The sequence below is a fragment of the Electrona antarctica genome (assembly GCF_951216825.1).
Source record: "Electrona antarctica genome assembly, chromosome: 5".
NCBI classification, from domain to species: Eukaryota; Metazoa; Chordata; class Actinopteri; order Myctophiformes; family Myctophidae; genus Electrona; species Electrona antarctica.
Genome location: NC_136810.1, coordinates 25,895,832 through 25,910,295, shown reverse-complemented (window position 1 = coordinate 25,910,295; position 14,464 = coordinate 25,895,832). Strand labels below are relative to the sequence as shown.

The 14,464-nt window shown below is 41.3% G+C and overlaps 1 protein-coding gene across 1 annotated transcript in view; it reads right to left on the bottom strand.

Annotated features, from left to right (window-relative positions):
- Nucleotides 1-28: 28 nt before the first annotated feature.
- LOC306923916 (putative polypeptide N-acetylgalactosaminyltransferase 8) overlaps nucleotides 29-14,464 on the bottom strand; it is a gene marked incomplete at both ends in the record, with an annotated part of 34,085 nt that continues 19,649 nt past the window's right edge. Inside the window, 2 exons of the mRNA XM_079502263.1 lie at nucleotides 29-41; nucleotides 1,501-1,595. Of these exons, the coding sequence (XP_079358389.1) occupies nucleotides 29-41; nucleotides 1,501-1,595 (108 nt within the window). The remainder of the gene's footprint in view (nucleotides 42-1,500; nucleotides 1,596-14,464) is intronic.

Below are 14,464 nucleotides of genomic sequence, written 5' to 3'. Positions count from 1 at the left end.
CATGGCATCCTGTTTTTGTTCCAAGATTTTAATCAAGTTGTCTGTCAACACAAGGGAAACTAAATTAGATACATCAAGAATGAGTAGCCTAGTAGGGGATTTGCATTATGATCACTTATTCAAATCAATTTGTCAGATAATGCATTCATATCTAATCAAATATCAAATGTTTTTATTTTTTTTAATATATTTTATGGAGGGACAGACAGTAGGCTGACAGGAAATGGGGAGAGAGATAAGGGGGAAGACATGCAGTAAGGGCCATCGGGAGTCGAACCCGCAGCACACTGCCAAACTGGATTAGTAGTAGTATTAATAGTATGTCTGTCAGGAATATCTGTTCCGGACCCGGTTAGAACTAATTGAAAATAACACTTGACATTTAAATTCACATAAAATAATTTGGGATATTGGTCAAATCTAGCTTAAATATTATCAAAGTATTCCGCTTCTGCAGCACCCCTGGACTGGCATCACAGCACCATGGGGTGTACCCATGTGATAAACCCTGCTCTACTGTTTACGATTCTAAGACATAAACAATCATACACTAATGTTATAAGCAATTAGCAAGCATACAATTACAATTGAATAATTTGGGCAATTATTCATCCATATTAATGTATTCATGTCATACAATAGAAGATTAATAAATTATTGCTCAACTCACGGAGGTTACTGATGTTTGGCTCCAGATGTGAAAATCTTGGCTCCGAATCTGTAAATCTTGGTACCAAAGGTGCTTTGTCCTTCTCATGGTCACTTGTTTTTAATGGGTTGTATCCATTCATGAATGACATATAGCTGGCCAGTATAATTGCTCCCAGCAACAGCAGGATAGGACACTTACGTTTCATCCACACAACTCTCATTGTCACTCACTGTCAAGGACACTGTCAAGGACACTGTCAAGTCCGGTCAAGTCCTCATCTCCTCATGAAACAAGGATCTTGTACCGACCAAGATGAACTCACTGAACAAGTTAGTCCTGCCTGCTCTGTGTGTGTGTGTGTGTGTGTGTGTGTGTGTGTGTGTGTGTGTGTGTGTGTGTGTGTGTGTGTGTGTGTGTGTGTGTGTGTGTGTGTGTGTCCGGATAAACGGCTATAAATATAGTGTCATGATGTTATGACACTATGAGATAGATAGATAGATAGATAGATACAGTAGATAGATAGATAGATAGATAGATAGATAGATAGATAGATAGATAGATAGATAGATAGATAGATAGATAGATAGATAGATAGATAAATAGGCAAGAAAGACAATAGTACTACAGAATAGCACAGAAGTAAAAAATAATGCATTCAATAAAAACATTTTATTTACATTGTAGAATCCACAATTTCTACAAAAAGGCTCTCAATCACTCACTCACTGGGTGACTCGCCATCGCACGCACGCAGGCACGCACACACGCAGGCACGCACGCACGCACGCACGCACGCACGCACGCACGCACGCACGCACGCACGCACGCAAGGTTTGATAATATTTTGCATTTCCCATCTCTGGCCGGTACATTCCTGGACCACCAGTTGACTGTCTGTGATCTCCAAACATCTCTTTGTCTTTATATTCTTCATTTCTTTACCCTAAAAAGAAGAGAACCAGAAAAGCAACAATTTTAAGTTTGTCTCCTGACTGAGTAGTAATAAGATACCAGGAAAGTGGTCAAAAAGATGGTATTCAAATATTACTAGGAAAATATTAATAACTAGAAAAAGTGCCCTTCTGGGCACAGGTCTCCACCAGGAGGATAGGAGTGTGTGTGTGTGATTTTTGGCAAAATGTTTAGGAGCAATATAAACGTGTGTGTGTGTGTGTGTGTGTGTGTGTGTGTGTGTGTGTGTGTGTGTGTGTGTGTGTGTGTGTGTGTGTGTGTGTGTGTGTGTGTGTGTGTGTGTGTGTGTGAGACGCGGCTTGGCCTGTTGTAGCACCACCATGAGGCTGATTTGAAAACTGTCAAGTGGCATTTCTTCCAAAGCCTAGTGTGAATATGCATGCACAGTTTCACCACAATCGGACGCTGCGTTGAGTAGTTGTGGCGATTTGTACAAAACGGGTACAAAGCGGGCTACTCCTGAAAAGTTTAGAAGCCAATCGTAGCCAATGAGGGTGGATTATGAGAAATCAAACAAACCCGTCTTGATCACATGACTATAGAGAGCATGTGTACCGATGTGCGTGAAATTTGGATAAAATCTGAAGGAGTAATATTAGAAAATGTGTTTTACATATGTCGGCCTCCAGGTGGCGCTATAAAGAGCAGATGTGAAAAATTCCAGGCAAAGGTTTTTCCTTGGCCTCTAGGGAGTTGGCATACAAAGTTATCCACAGATCCGTGGAGTTAGAGGTAAAAACACTTTTCGGCCAGTTATAGCGCCACCATGAGGCTGAGTTGAAAATGTTCATGTGGCATTTCACTCGGCCTAGTGTGCGTGCACAATTTCACGGAAATCACAAGATGTGTTCATGATTTGCAGCATTTTGTTTGAAACTGAGCACTCCTGCGAACTTTGGAAGCCAATCTTAGCCAATCAGGATGGAGTCTGAAATCTGAAAGACCCATTTCGTTGAATGGCTCTAGAGAGACTGTGTACCAATTTGCGTGATGTTTGGACAAAATCTGTAGGTGTACTGTCCAAAAACTTGTTTTGCACAAAGCGGCCTCCTGGTGGCGCTATAACAGGCCGTTCTGGAAATTTTGGGGCAGAGGTTCATCGTTGGCATCCAGGGAGTGTGTGTGCAAAATTTGGCATCGACCGGGTTAACGGTGCCGGAGATTAGCTGTTCACAGACGGACGGACGGACGGACGGACACACGGACGGACGGACGGAGTGCAAAACATACTCTCTCCCCATGCCTTCGGCCTGGTGGAGACCACTCCCCATGCCTTCGGCCTGGTGGAGACAATAAATACAGATACAATATTATCATATGGTGGTAGTAAAGGTAAACAAGTGATGGTGTACAACATGGGTTTTCAACACGTGGTCCGTGGACCACTGGTGGTCCGTGAAGGTGTTGCATGTGGTCCCTGTCCCTGACCATGCATTTAGTAATGTATGAAAGTGAAGATTTGTATTTGAATTTATTGTATTGACCACAAGTTGAGAAACAATGCAGTAAATGATCTGGTGACAATGATGACGCGTCGATGTTGTCAGTTACTGGGAAGTCGGATGTCAAGAACTTCCACAGAAAAGTGAGTTAGAATCTCAAGGGAAACCGGATTGCCTGGTTGAGTCACCATTAAGGAAATGTGCCCATAATCAATCGCAAGTGTCTGCTTACTCATAGAATAAGTTACAACTAGAAAACGTGTGTGTGTGTGTGTGTGTGTGTGTGTGTGTGTGTGTGTGTGTGTGTGTGTGTGTGTGTGTGTGTGTGTGTGTGTGTGTGTGTGTGTGTGTGTGTGTGTGAGAGAGACGCGGCTTGGCCTGTTGTAGCGCCACCATGAGGCTGATTTGAAAACTGTCAAGTGGCATTTCTTCCTCAGCCTAGTTGGAATATGCATGCACAGTTTCACCGCAATCGGACGCTGCGTTGAGTAGTTGTGGCGATTTGTACAAAACGGGTACAAAGCGGGCTACTCCTGAAAAGTTTAGAAGCCAATCGTAGCAATGAGGGTGGATTATGAGAAATCAAACATACCCGTCTTGATCACATGACTATGGAGAGCATGTTTACCGATTTGCATGAAATTTGGATAAAATCTGAAGGAGTAATATTAGAAAATGTGTTTTACATATGTCGGCCTCCTGGTGGTGCTATAAAGAGCAGATGTGAAAAATTCCAGGCAAAGGTTTTTCCTTGGCCTCTAGGGAGTTGGCATACAAAGTTATCCACAGATCCGTGCAGTTAGAGGTAAAAACACTTTTCGGCCAGTTATAGCGCCACCATGAGGCTGAGTTGAAAATGTTCACGTGGCATTTCTTCCTGGCCTAGTGGGAATGTGTATGCACAATTTCACGGAAATCACACGATGTGTTCATGATTTGCAGCATTTTGGTTGAAACTGAGCACTCCTGCGAACTTTGGAAGCCAATCTTAGCCAATCAAGATGGAGTCTGAGAAATCTGAAAGACCCATTTCGTTGAATGGCTCTAGAGAGACTGTGTACCAATTTGCGTGATGTTTGGACAAAATCTGTATGCGTTCATGATTTTGAGGCTTTTTGTTCAAAACAATCCTGTAAACTTTGAAAGCCAATGTTAGCCAATCAGGATGGAATATGAAATATCGGACAGATCTGTCTTGAGCACATGACTATAGAGATACTGTGTAACGATTTGCAGGATTTGTGGAAAAATATGGAGTAGTAATATAAAAAAATGTGTTTTACAAAAGTCGGCTTCCTGGTGGCGCTATAACAGGCCGTTTCTGGGAAATTTGAGCAGAGGTTCATCGTTGGCATCTAGGGAGTGTGTGTGCAAAGTTTGGCATCGACCGGGTTAACGGGGCCGGAGATTAGCTGTACACAGACGGATGGACGGACGGACACACACATGCAGGCCTGGAATTTCATCCTTTTAGGGGCAAGGCCACTTGGCCTTTAGTGTGGTCAACTTTTTGAGGGCACAAGGCCAGGGCATTAAGGCCATCAATTAAAAAATGATTTTCCGATGAACATTGGTTCAGAACAGTGCTTCTTAATAATCACAGCTTTAAATAACAAAATATAAGTAGCTACTGTTGTAAAATATTGTAAACATGTTTTGGGGACCCAGGCTGTCACCCTAGGCTAATTAATATAAATTTAATTTGGGGGTCCCAACTAATTCATTAGGACAATATCCTAATGAATTGGGGAGACCTTAATTTGTCAATTAGTTATTTTATGCATGGATTTCAGGCTTGGACTAACAGGCCTAACAGAACATTACTATATTTAAATAATGAAATAAACAACAAATAAGGTCAAAAGGCAGATTAGATATGAAAATGACATGTTTTACAGTGAAAAATCCCTTCAAGCTATATCTCAGAAATAGTGAAAATAGCCACAAGCTCAAGCTTTTTTCTTTATTCCGTTTTTGAATGTTCTTGAATATTTTGGAAAGTATTATCTGGTCTATGGCATAGCCAGAATAGGGACACCCCAACTAATTGGCAAACACTAAGATTTTAATGATAAAATAAATAACATTAATGTAACATAAAATGATCTTTACAATTCTGGACAATTTTCATTTTCAAGCCGGTGAAGCAGTATTTGAACAATAATGCTGTCTTGTTCATGGTCTTGTTCACATAATTCTGTCTTTAAGCGCTTGAAGATCCTATAGTGACAAGCATAATGGCATGCATGCAAGAGAGCAATTAAAAACAAATGATACATTGACATTTAAGGCGTGATGATTAGTTCATGGCATATTGACAGTTAGGTGTGTTTGATTCTTGGAATCAAACAAAAGCTCCAGTACTTAAACCAATAGTACACCCTCTGATAACAATAGGATATGTGCTAATCAGGTGTTTGTAGTGCTATTTAAGAACAGGAAATTCTTAACTTGTACATAGTCAGTGAAGGCTGTAATCTGCCTACTGTGTGAATGCAAATAGGAGACGGATGGACACACACATGCAGGCCTGGAATTTCATCCTTTTAGGGGCAAGGCCACTTGGCCTTTAGTGTGGTCAACTTTTTGAGGGCACAAGGCCAAGTGCCAGGGCATTAAGGCCATCAATTAAAAAAATATTTTCCGATGAACATTGGTTCAGAACAGTGCTTCTTAAATAAATAATCACAGCTTTAAATAACAAAATATAAGTACCTACTGTTGTAAAATATTGTAAACATGTTTTGGGGACCCAGTCCAGAGATGAAAATCATAATGAAATGGCCTAGGACCCTGTCAGGCTGTCACCCTAGGCTGATTTAATTTGGGGGTCCCAACTAATTCATTAGGACAATATCCTAATGAATTGGGGAGACCTTAATTTGGCAAATCTAAACTAGCAAATATAAGACTTCCGGTGGACGATGTCTTCAAAATAAGAGTACCCTCTAGAGTATTGAAAAAAAGATTAATTTGCACATTAAAACGATTAATTAAGCATTTAAACGATGCTATAGGACACACATTATGTTTCTGTGTAAAAATAAGTAATAAGTAATGTTTCTGTGTAAAGATAAGTAATTAAAAAGTTATCTAAATGGATAAATGCTATTCACTGGAGAGCATGGACTTTATAAAGTGGACGCTGGACAAAATTCCCTGCTATGTTTCGACTAGTGTGACATACGCACGCGTCCGGTGAGACCTCCTCTACAACACCACACTGTCCGCTAAGCAGCAGAGGTGTAAAACAAAAATTGGCACCAGGTCAGATGTAAAAAAACTTCCCATTTCCAGACTACAGTGGACTAAAGTGGACGCTGGACAAAAATCCCTGCTATGTTTCGACTAGTGTGACATACGCACGCGTCCGGGGAGACCTCCTCTACAACACCACACTGTCCGCTAAGCAGCAGAGGTGTAAAACAAAAATTGGCACAAGGTCAGAGGTCAAAAAACTTAAAAAAACTTCCCATTTCCAGACTACAGTGGACTAAAGTGGACACTGGACAAAAATCTCTACTATGTTTCGACTAGTGTGACATATGCACGCGTCCGGGGAGACCTCCTCTACAACACCACACTGTCCGCTAAGCAGCAGAGGTGTAAAACAAAAATTGGCACCAGGTCAGAGGTCAAAAAACTTCAAAAAAACTTCCCATTTCCAGACTACAGTGGACTAAAGTGGACGCTGGACAAAAATCCCTGCTATGTTTCGACTAGTGTGACATACGCACGCGTCCGGGGAGACCTCCTCTACAACACCACACTGTCCGCTAAGCAGCAGAGGTGTAAAACAAAAATTGGCACAAGGTCAGAGGTCAAAAAACTTCAAAAAAACTTCCCATTTCCAGACTACAGTGGACTAAAGTGGACGCTGGACAAAAATCCCTGCTATGTTTCGACTAGTGTGACATACGCACGCGTCCGGGGAGACCTCCTCTACAACACCACACCGTCCGCTAAGCAGCAGAGGTGTAAAACAAAAATTGGCACCAGGTCAGAGGTCAGAGGTGTAAAAAAAAAACTCAACAAAACATGTTGAGCTTGTAGATCGGCTATTTTTGCCACAACAGTATATGCAATGTGGCCCTCTGGAGTGATTGTGGAAATATAGTGGCCCTCTCCATAGCATCAAAGTTATAAAAGAATAAAAGAATACAGACAAGGCTTTGAAAGTTACAAAAAAATACCTTTTAATTAATCATTGCTAATATAACAGTGTACACTTTCAATGGAAAGAAAAAGGCATACAGTTTGCTTACGGTGTTTCTCATTCACAGTTGCACAGAAGAAGTAAAATTCACTCTGCCAAAAAAGTTTCCAAATCCCTACAATATTTGTTTTTCAACGTGGTCTTAAGGTGGACTGAGAAGCTACTTTAATAGTTTAGTAGTCACAGATTTGATCAATTTACTGTATGTGTGTGCATCTGTGTTAATACAGCAAACATTATTCAAACACATGCAAAACATGCAAAAACTATGGACAGCCACGCTGTTTCGCATTAGACAAAAATAAATCAGCTGGACCATGTCCGACCAGCGACCAACGTTAATGCATGTGACGTAGGACCGCCACACTGTCGCAACTGTAGAAAACATTATTTTGTTTTGAGTGATAGTTGCAGTTTGACCGGATAGCTAGATTAGCTACACTAGTAGGCAGCGTGTGGGCTAAATGCCCTCTGTGCGTGTATGTGTGGCGCGGAGGAGGAGGCGTGCGGGTGTGTGTGTGTGTGTGTGTGTGTGTGTGTGCGTGATGTTTGGACAAAACATGTAGGTGTACTGTCCAAAAACTTGTTTTGCACAAAGCGGCCTCCTGGTGGCGCTATAACAGGCCATTCTGGAAATTTTGGGGCAGAGGTTCATCGTTAGCATCCAGGGAGTGTGTGTGCAAAATTTGGCATCGACCGGGTTAACGGTGCCGGAGATTAGCTGTTCACAGACGGACGGACACACGGACGGACGGACACACGGACACACGGACGGACGGACGGAGTGCAAAACATACTCTCTCCCCGGACGGAGTGCAAAACATACTCTCTCCCCATGCCTTCGGCCTGGTGGAGACAACTAGATTGTTTGTAGATGGTAATACAATTTGGTTTAGAATCTACTTTCCTATATATGGGAAATGTTCAAAACGATTTGAGAAGATTTTCACATACGGTATAATAACATGCACAAAATAGAGACCCCATGTGAAAGTGGTTAAGACTGTGTTGTTGGTACAGTACACAGTACAGTTGCACAGTAGCCTACCTGAGTGAAATCCCAGAAACGGCTCATGCCCTTCTCCGTAGCCTGTTTACATTGGTACAGGCCGGGGATGTGAGTGGCTTCGCCCATATCGACCAGACACCTGTTCTCATTGTACTTGTGGGACTTGATGCGGCCAATGTATAGCTCGCCACTCCCACGGTAATATGTGTACTGAGAAAAACAAAAATAAAGAAAACAGAAACAGGTACACAAGGTTTGTGCTTAAATACTGTACATCTGAAGTCTGATACTTAGTTGCATATATATTATAAATACATAAATGTATTATATATTTTAGTATACTTAGCTTAGTTTTAGTTGCTTGAAATAGATTATCTACTGGACATGTTGTATACTAAGTTTGTACTTAAAATAGTCAATCAACAATAATAAGTATACACAATATTATCAAATCTTGTGTGTGCTACAAGGTCACACTGCAACATGTTGGGAGCTTGTACATCCGCTATTTCCATTGTGCAAACTTGTCAGGAGGCCACAATTCCACACGTAAATGTTGCTCACTTGACCTCCATATGGTTGGCAGGTGTCTGCAATGGGAGTATTCCACGGGGGGTGCCCAAAATCAATGCACAAGTTGGTATCCATGTGCTTCATCTTTGTTTTATGCAAGTCAAGACGAGAAACAGATAATGCATTAGTATGGGCTGCACAATACAGTACATCTCTTTAAGGTGTCTAACTGCCAAGGACAGGATGTGCAGGGCAAGCTTGGTTATTATAGTTCTGCATTTTTCAGTAGCGTTGATCTTAAGTTTGTTTTGACTTTACACTTTTGCAATTGCAGTTAATTTTAATTAATTTTCTTTAGTTTGTTTTTTATTTGGTCTTTGAAAAGGCGTAGTTTTAAATATATAATTTATATTTTTAAAGTTTTAGTATAGTATTTTTATAGTAATATGGGGTAGTCAGGGGCAAGATTGAAAAGGTTGATTTGGAATTTATGAGTGCTCAAACATAAAACAAAAATGTAACACTATATTGGTATTGATGAAGCGTGCACGATGCATGAACCACGTGACCTGTACTGTTTCTGATTCATTATTGACGCTTTCTTTGGCACTGTCCATTTAGACGCTTTATAGGCATTCATTATTTTCCAGGTTTTATCTCCTCATGCTATGGAGAAAGCTGTGGGAGGCTACTGTGCATGTAAAATAGTTTATGTCTTTAGCTCCAAGCTCCACCCACCGTAAACTTACTTCACCAGAGGCCACAAGATCGTCCAAGGGATCCAGTTGTGGATACACGTTCTCCAGGTACCACTTGAAAGGCTTACATTTGAGCCTCTTTCGGAGCTTCTTCCTCTCTGACACATCTCCGATATCTATCCCATGGTCCTTGATGGGTCAGAATTAGTCTTGTTTACTGTATGTGTGATAGTGTATGAGTGGTTCTCAAAGTGACGTCTGGGGATCACCAGGGGTCATTGAGAGGGTTCCAGGGTTGTCCTGTTTAACTTTAACCACAATTGCATCGATATTTCAAAATAGCCAATCTACAAGTTCACAACACGTCGTGGTGGGATCTATTACTATTTTCCAATTTTTTCCCCCAAATATTCTACATTTTTGAAAAATTTAGAATATTTTTGCCACAAGATAGTTTCAGATGGGGTACTGTGGCCAAATACCTTTTCATTTAGGGATCCTTTCCTTGGCATGAAAAAAGTACGAGAACCACTGTCCTACATTACCTTGAATGGCATCCTCCAGGCCAAATTGACATTGTGTTTGTACTCGTCCATCCACACCTCTGCTACCCTAAGGGCATTCCTCTTCATTGCGGGGACCAGGTCTGGCATATAGGGCTTGTGGGCCCTCTCAATGTGGGCAATCTTGGAGCAAGGAACAACCTCTATACTCCCTCCACACGTCCACACCTGTAATAATGGCTATTATTTACAACTTAGACCCTCCTTAATGAAAGTGCTGTAATGTGTATTTTCCCCACTGCACCAAATGTCTTTGCAGAAAATAGCTGAGATTGTATTATGTTCCCCCCAGAACTTGATGAAATTCAGCAGAATGAGTTCAGTTACGTGTTAACACTTCTGGGCTCATTTTACCATCTATTCTGTGTTTTGTGTGCACTCCAGAGAGTTCTTAAGTTGTTGTTTTCTTTTAGATATTTGACATTCATTTAATCTGCCCCCATATGCCCCCATATGTCTACATATAAACTCCATTTTACACGAAAGTGACTTATTTTAAAAATAAATATGTTTTTTTCTTTTAATTTTTATGCCAATTAATTCCTCCCCACACACACACACACACACAGTGTGTGTTATCACTGTTGTATCCCACAGACTCACCTGCCAGTGAGGAGTCCCCACCGGGAGGACATCACGTACAGCCTTCGTCCTATACTCCTCCCACCCAACACTCCTTGCTGACACTCCTCGGTGCCACCCCAGCCCATAGGAATATGTGCAGTGATATCATCCTAGATCCTACCCAGCTTCCCTTCTCCAAACACAGGCCACGTGTTCGTAGAAGCTCGACAAAGCTAGATGCATCACCACACGAAGGATTCGAACCCACATCCTCCACCACCCCTTTGAACATTGCTGATTGACAGGTGTCAAAAAAGACACCATATCATTGCTATCAGGCAGAAACCTTATATCAACATATGTCTACTTTCTTTTGGTGAATGAATGCCCGACTTCGTCGTCCAAGAGTTTCATGCAAAGGTTGCAAAAATAGCCAACCTACTGTACAAGCTCGCAACATGGGCATGTGAAGAAAACGCGGTCAGGGTGCCGGCCCGGTTCCGGCGAGCCGCCCTGTGTCCGAAACGGTCGAGAAATGACAGAGTTACCATGTGGGGGTCCCCAGGGGGTTCCTGTACTGTACTGTACTGTACTGTACTGTACTGTACTGTACTGTACCACCACAAATCATCATATATACAGTTAATATGTGTGTGTGTGTGTGTGTGTGGTAGGCTGCGCAACAGTGACACTTGGTTGTGAAAACCAACCAAATGCTATTTTCGTGCTCAGACAGACCCAGCCATGAGCCAGCCAGGGACCCAGGGACACACATATCTGTCTATAGGAGTGGTTGCACCACTCAAAAATTAAGTGAAAATGAAAGCGGTTTTCCAAGTTTTCCATCCGTCAGTGACAAAATGTAAGCATATGAGATAAAAACAGAAACAAGCCCAATTGTTGATCCATATGCTCTCATGTGCTGTATTGTTGTGGTTGACTCACTCGGATTCCTAGCTCAACGTTTTCCCCACCATATACTTGCATTCCTTCATCAAGGGCCCCAATTTCTCCTAGAAACTTCCTGTCTGCAGCTAGGATCCCCATGACCGATGGACTCCTGGAGAAGATATTGTGACTGGTTACATTATGTGTCTGACATGTCAAGTTGTCAACCAAAACATTTGATACAGAATAGATCTTTACTGCCACAGTGACATGGCCAAGGCTTTGTTTACAGTTATTTGCAATTGGATCAGATTTATGTGTGTCTGCAAAAGGATGTATACACTGAGTAATGAGTACTGCTTAATTTATACGCTGTCTTACCATGGTGTCGCCCTTGCCGAAAAACTACAAGATCAACAATTTTCTGCGAGCATCACCATCTTATGATTAAGTATAAATCAGGCTTCAGTGGCAAATGCCACACAAAAGATTGAGAGACAGAAGAAGATATAAAGATTGTATATTAGATATTTAATCTGGTCAGAGGGAACTGCTATTAACGAGACTGAAGCCCATATCTGGCCCTACTAGTGAAGGTTGGCGGACACCTCTTCCCCAGACGTCAGAGCTTGTTTGCCGGGTTACAGCGTGGCAGAAGCCTCTCCTTCCCGTCCCCTCCCCTCTCTCCAGTAGCACAGGAGAAGGACAAAGACATTTCTCAATGTCTGCATGCCCACAGTGAGGACAGGTGGTGACAGGGGGGGATAATGTGGCAGGTTGTTGGGGGCATTTTCTTTCCTTCTGCCCTGCTGTTTGCAAATTGCTGAAATTCAGAGGTGGACAAAGTACTCACCCCCCCCCCCCCCCCCCCCCCCCCCTCCCCCAGTACTTGAGTAAAAATATAGATACTCCTGGTAAAATATTGCTCCATTTCAAGTGAGACTTGCTCTGTCAGATTTGTACTTTGAGTTACTTGCTTTAAAAAAGTACAAATGGCAGTAGTACAAACAAATTTCGATGATAGTGAAAATAGCAGATCTACAAGCTCACTACAGCGCATCACAACATGTGAGATTGTAGATCAGTTGTTTTCACTATATTTGAAATATGGCTTAAGTGGTTAATTCATAATGTACTTTTTTTCATTCGTAGAAATGTAGTGGAGTCAAAAGTACAACATTGGTCTTTGCAATGCAGTGGAGTGAAACTTGGAAGTATCCATAAATACACCCAAGTAAAGTTCTGATACTCAAAAAGCTTACTTAAGTACAGTACTAGAGTAATTGTACTTTGTTACTGTCCACAACTGCTGAAGGCAAGACATGTCATCAATATTCCCAGCGCAACATTTAGATATTGTTTTTGTCCCTTTAATATTTTCTTTCTATTTTTCTTTTCTTTTTTTTATTATCAAAGAGGAAATTAGTTCATAAATATCATGTATAGAAAATGCACAATGTCTGCTTGGACTTCACTGTACAAAGAATCGCAAGCGGGTTCCGTCAGACATAGCCTCTGTATCGAAGAGGATTGGGTTTATGATTCTCCTTTTTATTTTATTTATTTTATTTTTGTTTTGTTTTCTTGTTTGCAGGGTTCTTCAGTTCTGGCTTTCATTTTTATGTATTTTAATTATTAACTAAATTAAAAGCAATTTAATATTTTAAGCTCTGCGGATTATAATCTAATAAAAGACTCTTTGTCTCTGTGTCTTAGTTTTTTTCTTTATACTTTCATGACAGAAACTTCTAATGCACAAAATAGATACCGGTATGAATCTATTTTTGTGTGTGTGTGTGTAATCCAATACATTCTGTTAAAATGATAAAATGACAATGATATTCATAGTTGAACAAAATGTATGTTTTCAGACTGTCAGGTTTGTTAGGAAACACCCATCATCAGTTTTGTGTTGCATACCATTGACAGGCCTCTTAGATTTATAGGGAAGCCAGTTTACATCAGAAAAGCTGGTTTCTGGAGCTTGGACAGTAACATTATTAGGAGACAGGAAGAATGTTGGAGTCTATTCATTTCCAATGGGAGAGTGAACATGAACACAGCTTATGAACCATTCCTTAACTCCATGGTCACTGAACTAAATACTGGACCCAATCATCAAAAGGCACTCAATATTTACAAAACATTCATACTAAAATGGCTTCTTTTAGCGAGACAAATCAGGAGTAAATCTACTTTGTTATCGACATTTCTTTATCCCAGCAACAAACTCGCAAGATTTGAGAGGAGTCCGGAAGAGTCTCTCTGTCCATATGCAATTTGACGGACAACACATAGGGGGCTCTGGCCCCATATTTAACATTGACACTGCTAGGGCCCTATTTTGCGTGTCTTAAGTACCAGGTCTTATGACTTAACTTAAGACCTGGAGGCGTGGTCAATGCTGTTTGGCCACTCAGAATAGCCAAATGGCATTGATCACGCCTCCAGGTCTTAAGTTAAGTAATAAGACCTGGTACTTAAGACACGCATAATAGGACCCCTAGAGCCCTAAAAGTCTTCTCTTATGGGGGTCCCTGGCATGTCTTTTCAAATAGGGGTCTGTGGGCTACTTAGTGTCAATTTAGCTCTATCATGCCAGTTTCATGGTTGGTTAGTATCATGTCACATGATACAGTTATACATGATCTATGCAAAGACTGTCAGACAATGGCTTTACAAAATCCAAGATTCACTTTATTTGCCCATACAGACAATAATGTCATGTCCTTCAGAATATACAAATGCCAAAAATATGATTTTCCTGTTTTAAGTGTGAACGGATGTGTTTTTGAAACATTGAAACGTCTCACACTCACACACACACACACACACACACACACACACACACACACACACACACACACACACACACACACACACACACACACACACACACACACACCACACACACACACACACACACACACACACACACACCACACAC